This window comes from Poromitra crassiceps, assembly GCF_964638095.1.
Source record: "Poromitra crassiceps genome assembly, chromosome: 1".
Lineage (NCBI taxonomy): Eukaryota > Metazoa > Chordata > Actinopteri > Beryciformes > Melamphaidae > Poromitra > Poromitra crassiceps.
The window spans coordinates 9,080,384-9,090,992 of NC_139623.1; the positions used below are offsets into that span (position 1 = coordinate 9,080,384).

The 10,609-nt window shown below is 46.5% G+C and overlaps 1 protein-coding gene across 2 annotated transcripts in view; it reads left to right on the forward strand.

The window, feature by feature from the left end:
• Window positions 1–9,629, forward strand: part of skap2 (src kinase associated phosphoprotein 2) — a 10,153-nt gene extending 524 nt beyond the window's left edge. The window contains exons 2-12 of one of the 2 annotated variants that reach the window (XM_083647827.1): window positions 239–344; window positions 481–506; window positions 607–687; window positions 2,207–2,287; window positions 2,413–2,496; window positions 2,690–2,820; window positions 3,173–3,236; window positions 3,367–3,486; window positions 3,753–3,833; window positions 4,642–4,754; window positions 9,222–9,629. In XM_083647827.1, coding sequence (XP_083503953.1) covers window positions 239–344; window positions 481–506; window positions 607–687; window positions 2,207–2,287; window positions 2,413–2,496; window positions 2,690–2,820; window positions 3,173–3,236; window positions 3,367–3,486; window positions 3,753–3,833; window positions 4,642–4,754; window positions 9,222–9,314 — 980 coding nt within the window. In that variant the 3' untranslated portion in view covers window positions 9,315–9,629. The remainder of the gene's footprint in view (window positions 1–238; window positions 345–480; window positions 507–606; window positions 688–2,206; window positions 2,288–2,412; window positions 2,497–2,689; window positions 2,821–3,172; window positions 3,237–3,366; window positions 3,487–3,752; window positions 3,834–4,641; window positions 4,755–9,221) is intronic. The other variant, XM_083647828.1, reaches the window with a different exon arrangement.
• Window positions 9,630–10,609: the final 980 nt, after the last annotated feature.

Consider the following 10,609-nt stretch of genomic DNA (forward strand, 5'->3'; position numbering starts at 1 on the left):
AAGATTTTACTTGGTTACAGTTAAGAAAATAATTTGAGAGAAATGCTGGGCAAAGAAGAAGTTCCGTAACAGTGATGTAAACAAAGTTGTACAAAATGTGCAAAAATCAATGGGATATTTTATCTCATGAAACATAAGTCAACAACACTACATGTTGCATTCATATTTCTGTTCAGTGTACATCCTTTATGCCACTACATTTATTTATTTACATATTTACATAATGTATTTATTTTAGATCTAGAAACCTTCCTCTCTGATGGGTTGAAAGCAGAAAGTTTGAGCAGGAAGGCAAAAGAGAAGAAGGATGTGTTCATTAAACGGATAAAAGATGTCAAATTGGGGTATGTATATGCACTTTCTACATCTCAGTTTTCCTGGTGTTGGAGTCGTGGTACAAAATATAATTCATTATTCTGAGTCTTGCTGTTGATGCAAAATATGAAAGCTATTTTATCCACTTTCTTGTCTCCCAAACAGATTCCCACAGGATTTTAAGGACAAAAGTGAGTCTTTCTTGGCTATTTCTGAGGTCTATATATATATTTACTACAGCACAGCATCACTTTGGTCATCACTACCCAGCACCTTCTCTGCCCCCACTAGGTGGAGAAGATACAGATTATGAGGAGGATGACAGCAACAACGATTCAGAGAGCACAAACAAGGATGAAGAGGGATTTGAAGGTAATGGAAGCCAGGGGTTCTGAAATGTTTTTCAGCCAAGGACCCCTTACAAAATAGAAAATATACCGAGGACCCCCTCATTATGATTTGTGATTTTGTGATAAGCTTGTTTCCACGGTAACATGATTGACTTTTAAATTGATAGGTTTGTTAGATTAGAATGTCATCCATGAACCATTTTAGATTTAAAGCATACAATATTTTCATTTAACTATGAAGCTTAAAAAAAAAAAAAGTTTTTATTTTGATTTTCCTGAAAACTTTTCGCGGACCCCCTGACAAAGTGCCACGGACCCCTGGGGGTCCCCGGACCCCCATTTGAGAACCACTTAGCTTTGGATGCCTGCTAACTGAACCCGCGGTCGATTTTAAATGATCAAAAATTGCACCCTGGCATGAACAAATAGACGAAACGTCAAGTGTGCACCTTGGAGAAAGTGGTTTTGAGTGTGCACCTTGGAGAAAGTGGTTTTGAGTCTGCACCTTGGAGAAAGTGGTTTTGAGGGCTACAAGGAGACAGACATTCCAACTGTAACTTGGCAACATACTTGGGGAGCAATTTGGGGCCACAACTGCTACTCCCACCTCCCCTTTCACCCACCTCTTTGACAGCTCGAGCATGCTTTATGACTCCCAGTCTCAGCCTATAGGGACAGAGAATTACTGCCCAGGCTGCAGTTTGAGAAGATGCATTCCTCAATATACAGTAGCCTTAACCGTGCATGCTGCGCCATGGTAATCTATACAAGATTTTGTATTTACCTTTTTTTAAATGGAGTATCAGGGAAGGCCTTGTGAAATGGTGGTTAGGGGTCCGGGTTTTATGGGCTGTAAGCAGCTGCCAGTTTTATGACCACTCTTTCACACAAAGCAACTTTGACACAGCAGTTGTACATTTGCATTGAAGTTGCACTCTGCATAGGGAATCTCCTCTACTGAGAAGCAAAACATTCAGTGTACCTCCAGGCCTCTAGCTATCAGTTTTAACAACCACCCACCTAGTACAGTATTATGCTAAACAAAAGTATCCAAAACCCATCTGATCATTACCTAACGGCTAACGCTAAATTTGACTTTCACACGTGACTTTCAGAGATTAGAATCGAAAGGACTTGACAGTGGGACACTTCTGCTGTGCCACTTTCAAACCTATGATTGAGCAATAGAAGACAATATGCTGCTGGGTCTTTGTGGTGATCACTTGCAGGTGCTCAGCACGTTGCTCATGTAAAATAAAAAGGCATTTAAATTTTGCACAAACCCTCCAGGTGTGCCTGGGTTTGTTTTTGAAGGGGACTTGCGTTTTACAATTCTTATTGAGACCATACTCCACCCGTGTAATGAGACCATACTCCACCCGTGTAATGAGACCATACTCCACCCGTGTAATGAGACCATACTCCACCCGTGTAATGAGACCATACTCCACCCGTGTAATGGGGCCTTCACAAGATGGAATGACTTGAGCAAAAGTATTTTAAGTTCTAAGCTGAAGTTTCTCCTTTGACCTCCTCTCCAGGTGCCCAGCAGTCTCCAGCTGTGGCGGCTCAGGAACTGAACTCTGTGTTTAAGGCAGGATACCTCGAGAAGCGCAGGAAGGGTGCGTTCCCTGTTCATAACATACAATCGTTCATTTTGCTGGAGGGTATTATAGGGCAATTTACCTGAAAAGCACAAGTGATGTGCCTCTTTTGTGCTGAGTTTCCTCTCATTTTCCCCTTGTAGATCACAGCTTCTTTGGTCCTGAGTGGCAGAAGAGATGGTGTGCTCTAAGCCACCATACATTCTACTATTATGGCAGTGAGAAAGGTATTTGCAATTTTGCAGTCCCCCCCCCACCCCATTTATGTTCGTTGAAGATGCATGGCTCTATTATGAATCGCATGCTGTTGGATGAAACGTCAAAGTGGATATTTGGTATTCTGCTTTTCTTTCTGAGATTTCTTTTGACAACGGTCTCTTTCTGAACAATTCGTGCTGTCTTGAACCTTTTTTTAAACAGACAAGCAGCAGAAGGGCGAGTTTGGTATTGACGGGTACAAAGTCAGAATGAACAGCGGCTTACGGAAAGATTCAAAGAAGGACTGTTGCTTTGAAATCTTGGCTCCTGACAAAGACAAACGAGTTTATCAGGTAAGCTAGTCTCTTGGTCATAGTTTAACCGTCCCCAGTCTAATTGTAACCTTTCTATGAAAAGCAAATGTGGACTTGAGATGTTTAAAACTTGGCAAGTTACGTGTGTACTTGCACTTCATTAAATCTTTATTTTTAAAACCTATTCATTCACTTGACACTGCTACCTTTGCAATGGCTCGACCTGACGCGCATATTTAAAGAGCCTAAATGACTGTTTCTAACACATTCAGGCTCGTCCATGTGGAACGTTTTACTATGCATAAATGCAGTATTATTTGTTTATGTTAATATATGTATAAGTGCATGTTGGACTGACTGCAGTTTTCATTTCTCTGCTCTTTCATCACAGTTTTGTGCGTCATCTCCAAAAGAGGCGGAGGAATGGGTGAAACAGATAGACTTTGTTTTGAAAGGTTTGAACAATTTCAATTATGGGTGCACATTATCACACTCTGCAGTATCAACATCACCCACGTCTTCGTGAGCGTAAATCCACCTATGGACAAAATCCGCTACATATACTGCATGTTTTCTCTCATGTAGACATGACAGGCATCATCCCAGAGGATGATGAGGACGACTCGGACCAGGATTATGATGATGTGGGCTGTGCTGCAGCCGAGGCCGAGCTCATCGATGATGACATCTATGAAGAACTGCCAGGTCCGACCCCAACTCTGTTTCCCTGCAACATGTTATCACTGTGTCAATCTCTGCTGCACTACAGATATGAACACATTGTACCCCCCTCCCCCTCCCTCCCATATAATTTAATTTGCCTCTGTGATGGGTTTGATTCCTGTCATTGCAAGTTTATCTTTGTCGACTGGAAGTCCAAACAGTGGTACTGCATGTCAGTAGAGGAGCACAATGGAAACGGTTAAGTCACGTTTTTGCTCATGCAGCAACATGATTGTCTCTTTCCCCAGAAGAAGAAGACATGCCGACTCCCCCAAAGCCTCCTCCAAAAGTGGAAGCATTGAACAAAGCCCCTCCTCCTCCTCTTGCAGGTATGCAACACTGACATTTGTGGCTGCAGGTTGCAACAAACTGCACAGATGTAAGAACTATTTTGATTGGATATAGTGTCTAATGAGTATAGTAAATTGCACTATGGGGTGTAGGGGACCGTGGATTGGCTGAGGCAGAGATCAATAAAAAAAAAACTTTCTGTCATATGTTTGCATCTTTGGTTAACAAGCAAACGTAACTTTATAGGCAGATGGAAAGAAGAAGTGAGGCTTACAGAAGGGAAGTTTGTGTCAGCATGCAAACTGAAAGTTAACACAATGCTGGAAATAACTTGGCTTAGCCAACTTCCTCCTTTGTCTTAAAATAACTGCTTGTTTCATAATTCTGTGGGTGCAAATGCAATTCTGTGTTTTCAACCATGATCTAAGAATCCATCAGTTAAGAGAGTCATGTGCATATCTGTGAAATCCCTATAACATTAACAGGCCATTCCAGTGAGGGCCACCACAATGTACTAAAATCATTTTTTAATTTATTGTTATTTATTATTATTTTTGAATCATTCATCATTTAATTACTAGCTTCATGAGCTGGTGCTCTCAGTCTGTGGAGGGAGATCACTAAACTGGCAGAGAGGTAACAGTAGATGCTGGACCTATCCCGCCTAGAGCCTCTGGCTGCACATGGTGCCTCCTATTCTGTTATTGGCTCTCCGTTGCCTCCTGTTGGTTTTGTAGGAGAGTTACAATTACTACTGTGTTAACCCAGTAGACTCAAGGGAACTGATTAGTGCCAGTAGAAAATAAGGTGCCCGATCCTCTTATCCTCTTGCCCCTTTCTTCCCAGTTAATAAGAGCACAGACTACCAGAACTTCTACCAGGGCTTATGGGACTGTTCAGGAGACCAGCCAGACGAGCTGTCCTTCAGACGAGGAGATGCCATCTACATCCTGAGCAAGGTACGGTCAGTAGGACCCCTCTGGTCAAAGGGAAAATATTTTAGTAAATAAGTTAGTTTCTTGATGCACGGTAAAGCCAGCACTAGCACAAGCCCAACTGTTAGTGCGAGGGTTCTGAGATTATTTTCTTATTTAGAGAAGTTCTGCCGGGCACCAGACCACCTAAAGTGAGGAGTTATTTCTAGACCCTCTGAGGAACTGACTGTTCATATCCTTTACTGGCAGAACCTGGCCCGCGGCCTGGAGGTGGATGGCTGCTGGTGAGAGGCCGGCTGCTGGTAGATCCTCGCTCTGGCACTGTGATGGGGGATTAGTTGTGTCACAACGGAAACTGTTTTAGTGCCTTTGGCGGAGGCTGGGCCGAGCTGGCACGCCGCGCCATTCCATCATGTCCCATCTGGAGTGTTTTCAGCACGCTGCCACTGCCGCCATGCCAGGCCTCGGCCCACACACCTCTCAGACGTCTCCCTCACCTCGCCAGGCAGGGCTTTAATAGGAATGTGTGTTCTCAGGAAACCCAGGCGCAGCCCCGCCACTCTATTCAGAGCAGGTGTGGACGTGTAGTGGACGCACAATTTCCGAGGCTTGTCGGCTAGGTGTGGGTGCCGGGCCGGCCGGCTGTGGAGAACTGAGAGTCCGTTCTTCACCGTTATTATGTAACGAAAACAGAAGCCCTTTTGTGTTGGGAGCTGGTTCGTATGCACTTGATATTGGATTTTGTTGGGATACTTTTAATAACAAGCTTGTTGTTGAACACAACACTGCAAAAAAAAGTCGAGGAGCTGTATCCTTTTGAGATGGATGTCGACTGTGGTGGTTTGCATGAAAACGTGTGAAATCTGCACAGTCTAGATTGGCTTTTGTTTTCTGCTCCACATGAGCTGGTCCGGTTTTGTGTGGCACAACGTGGTCAACTGAGACATTAGTCCACTTTTCAAATTCAAGTCTGCCATCTAGTGGCCACTCAAAGCAATGACGATTTAAAAACATTTTGTGATTGCCAGGTTCCAAATATCAAAAGAAAAGTACACTATTCAAAAAGAATACACCAATAAGGTATTTTATTATTTCGGATGCGGCCAGTATGATCACATCAGCTGATAATGGCTTCCTATTCAGGGGGATGGGAAGAGACCAATGCACAAAGCAGACAGACCTCTGGATGCTCATTGGCCAACTGCCTGTTTATTACTCCTTTTTTTCTTGTGGGGGGAAAAGAAGCAGGAATCAAGTTGCCCTTTCACTGTGAGACTGGGAGTGCCATTAGCTGAAACCTTGGTGTTGGGGGTTGTGGCCTGCTGGGAGGGCAATGACCATAAAAGCTGTCTGGACTGCAGCTAGCAGCCAGCTGCAGCTGAAGGGCCAGCCGACTCCTTCCTCCCCCACCTCCCTCCCTCCCTCCCTCCTTCATTCTCCTTTCTCCCTCTTCCCTGCGTCCCTCCCCCATTCCACACACACACACACACACACACACACACACCCCCATTCCACAGTCCAGAAATAGCTGTAGTGTGTTACAGCTGCGAGACCCCCCAGTCGGACCGGGGTGCTGATTACAAGGCCTGACTGAGGGGAGTGCGTTGTCAGGACCCCTCCCATCATGACGCACCTCACAGCACATAAAACTAATCTAAGAGATGTGACATCTCACTTAACTTAAGTGGCTTGGAGTGCTTGCTAAGATGTAAACACTGTCCAAAACATCATGCAGTGCTATTGTCCTTATTGTGGCTACAGGACTTGAGGAGTATTTCAATTCAGTGGGAACAAAGTTGTGGGACAGTGGTAACTTTGGTGTATATTAGTGTTGGTGTGTAGCGTGTGTTGTCATGGTAACTTGGTCTATATTAGTGTTGGTGTGTAGCGTGTGTTGTCACAGTGTGGGGTTAAGCTCTCATTAGTCGTCCACACCTCTCTGGATACGTGTTCTCATGTTGAACGCGCACTCACTCCACCATGACTTATTTGTCAGCCGCTGCAGAGCAGAGCTACACAATGAGGTGTTGCCATTTTCAAAGGCTAGAGGCAGGAAGTCATAATGTGCACACACACTCTTTTGTCTCACCTACACGCACGCATGCACACACACACACACACACACACACACACACACACACACACACACAATCTCACACACATACACGTACACAAGTCAATCTACTACATTATCCTCCGGGGGCTTGGGGACAAAAATGGCATTTTCATCATGTGACACATTCCTGAAATGAATGTGACGTTTACCGTTTTGTGTCTTGGAGTAATTTATGTCTGGCGTTTAATTAGCTGTTAATTATTTAGGCGTAGTAATGACTTTTTGCAGTAGGTATTCATATCATTGTCTGACCGTAGTGTAGCGACATGGACAGTAAGCCAAGCACCTTTTGTCGGCCGTGATGAATGGTCTGTCGCCAGACAACTGTCAATGTTGGCCATTACTGTTAGCCTAATCTGCCTGTGTCATCCATTGCTCCCTCGCGTCCCCCCCTGCCTCGCGTCCCCCCCTGCCTCTCCTCGTCCCCCCCTGCCTCTCCTCGTCCCCCCCCTGCCTCTCCTCGTCCCCCCCCTGCCTCTCCTCGTCCCCCCCTGCCTCTCCTCATCCCCCCCCTTGCCTCTCCTCGTCCCCCCCTGCCTCTCCTCGTCCCCCCCCTGCCTCTCCTCATCCCCCCCTTGCCTCTCCTCGTCCCCCCCTGCCTCTCCTCGTCCCCCCCCTGCCTCTCCTCATCCCCCCCCTTGCCTCTCCTCGTCCCCCCTGCCTCTCCTCGTCCCCCCCTGCCTCTCCTCGTCCCGCCCTGCCTCTCCTCGTCCCCCCCCTGCCTCTCCTCATCCCCCCTGCCTCTCCTCGTCCCCCCCTGCCTCTCCTCATCCCCCCCTGCCTCTCCTCGTCCCCCCCTGCCTCTCCTCATCCCCCCCTGCCTCTCCTCGTCCCCCCTGCCTCTCCTCGTCCCCCCCCTGCCTCTCCTCGTCCCCCCCCTGCCTCTCCTCATCCCCCCCCTGCCTCTCCTCGTCCCCCCCTGCCTCTCCTCGTCCCCCCCCGCCTCTCCTCGTCCCCCCTGCCTCTCCTCGTCCCCCCCCGCCTCTCCTCGTCCCCCCCTGCCTCTCCTCGTCCCCCCCCTGCCTCTCCTCATCCCCCCCTGCCTCTCCTCGTCCCCCCCTGCCTCTCCTCGTCCCCCCCCTGCCTCTCCTCGTCCCCCCCCTGCCTCTCCTCGTCCCCCCCCTGCCTCTCCTCGTCCCCCCCTGCCTCTCCTCGTCCCCCCCCGCCTCTCCTCGTCCCCCCTGCCTCTCCTCGTCCCCCCCCGCCTCTCCTCGTCCCCCCCTGCCTCTCCTCGTCCCCCCCCTGCCTCTCCTCATCCCCCCCTGCCTCTCCTCGTCCCCCCCTGCCTCTCCTCGTCCCCCCCCTGCCTCTCCTCGTCCCCCCCCCTGCCTCTCCTCGTCCCTGAGTTTTGGCACATGGATTTGAAACATTGTGCAGGTCCCTCTCTTCCCCTCGGCCTTGGCAGCATGTGATTCTCCACTGTGATTCATGGGAGGACTTTGATGTGAGGTCAGGCTCTTGGCCAAAGGGAGAGAGAGGGGTGTTCTCTCTGCTCGTCTCAGATCTCTCCTCACAGTGCCCCTCCTTACACCCCGGCATGCTGAGTCCTGACAGCCATTTGGAGCTATTACTTGTCGTGCCGTGACAGATTTATGTGTGATGCGCTGTGGTTTTGGCGTGGAATGGAGGGAAGTGCGCAGCCTCAAAACTGACACCAGGATATGGGACGGGAAGCGGTAAAGTTGTCAGTGGGATGTAGGGATTGTTCTGTGGACAGGAGTGAGAGGAAAGAGGGCTAAGAACATGAGAAAACAAACAGGTGATGTGATGGTGGCAAGAAATGTGTTGGCGGTCATTTGTGCTGTTCTGTTCTCTTGTTTGTTGATTTTTCGATTCTGACTTGGAGGATAACGTCTGTATTGAACTCTTGTGAGACTTGAGCGAGACTTGAGCGAGACTTGGATCAAGCGGAAGTTAAATGATATCGCTCTATAATAATGTCATGATGCAATAAACTGATCTTTTCAGTGGTAAAAAACAATCTTGTTTAATGCAGTAGGGGCATGTTGGCAAAGCGGCTGCCAACTGAAGCAATCTTGGTCAATACTGCACCAATTTAAAAAGTTTCGGCTCACATTACCTAGTTATATTATACATTAAAAAAAATTAAAATATTAAAAAAAAAATATCCTTTAATTTCTTAGCAACACAGTGCATAAAGCAATCTCAAAGTCAGAGGCATTTTTACCACAAGCCAGAGTGCTGCTTCCTCTAGTTCTGAAGCTTGCCACACACACAGTCACAAAGACTTAGTAACTGCACTTAATGCGTTAATAAACATTCTATGTATGATCTGTATTACTGAGAGATTTTGATTCTTTTTTTCTTTCTCCCACTCGTCCTCCTGTGTCTCCCCTTTGTCCTGGTTCTCCTAGGAGTATCAGAGCTTTGGCTGGTGGGTTGGAGAGCTGAAGGGCGCTATAGGAATTGTCCCTAAAGACTACCTCATGGAGCTGTATGCTGTGTAGAGGCAACCAGAATAAGTCGCTGAGACAAACATGGATGGAATAAGAATAAAAGCAAGATTGCAAGTTCATGTTTCTACTTTGCTATGTCATTCAGATTTCAACTGGAACAACTTTTGTGTATTGGTATTGATATTTTGTGTTGTTTCTCAGGAAGATTGTCATTTCCAGTGTGAAAGACTAATGATTGGATCAAAACATTGATCCATGTTGATGTTTGCTTAAATATATTGTACTTGGCACTGCTTGTATTTATTTTCTGTCTGAGATGCAATTTGTTCATAAAGACATTTCATGATCTGCTTTGGCAAACGTTGCCTATTTGCAAATAGCAAGTTCAATAAAGATCAGAAAAAAATATCCATTGTGTCAGAGACTCTTTTAATAGAGAACCTGCTAGGTAAGCCACAAGGTGGCAATAGAGTCTCTGCAAAGGTCACAGATAACCTTTGTCACGTCACGCTGAAAGCAGAAACACAGGTCAATTGCCCCCCCCTTGAGACAACAAACTTGATTTGTGAAAGCTCATTGTTCAGACTGAAGAAACAATATAAGGATAATTATAATGTTAACAATGGAGAAGGGAGTTCCACTGTGGAAATTAATTTGGATACCAAGTGTCCCAGTATGCGGTAATCTTTGCTGGGTGAAAGGAAACGCAACATATCCAGATATCACACAGACACACATACCCATGATCTAGTTTTGATCATTCTATTCAGATCCTGTAATGTGCTTCAACTCACACGAGCACTTCCCCAGGGAGGACTGTATGACATGCTTTATACAAAGTCAATATGTAGAAATGCAAAGAACCTTGTTTTTCCTGGATGAATGAGTAACGTGTTTTTTTTTTAATAAGGAGAGTTTAGTTATCTGTTCAGCACTTTTCTGTGCAAGCTTCAAAGGGACACCATTTTTAACAGCACCTGAGAGACTGGGCTGGGCTGTGCAGAGCAGTGTGGTGTGGCAGATGGCTGACTCTGCTGTGTGCCTGAGTGAAATGGTGAGGCGTGCTAACAAAGACAACCGCCCACACGGAGGAGAGCAGGGCAGCTTATCGCCCTCTGAGGGGCTGTTTGCCAGCAGGCAAGGTGGACTGAACCGGGCATATCTCGTGGAGGATGCATACGTACATACACTACTTTCTTTTGTTGCATTAAGTGAAATACCAAAACTTACACAATTTAATCTGTCAGGGCAATTCACTTTTGCAATTCTCTCTTTCAGTTGGCTGCAAACAAAGGTGCCTTCTCAAGGTTTGCTCAAGGTTGTGAGAAAATACATTCATTAAGCAA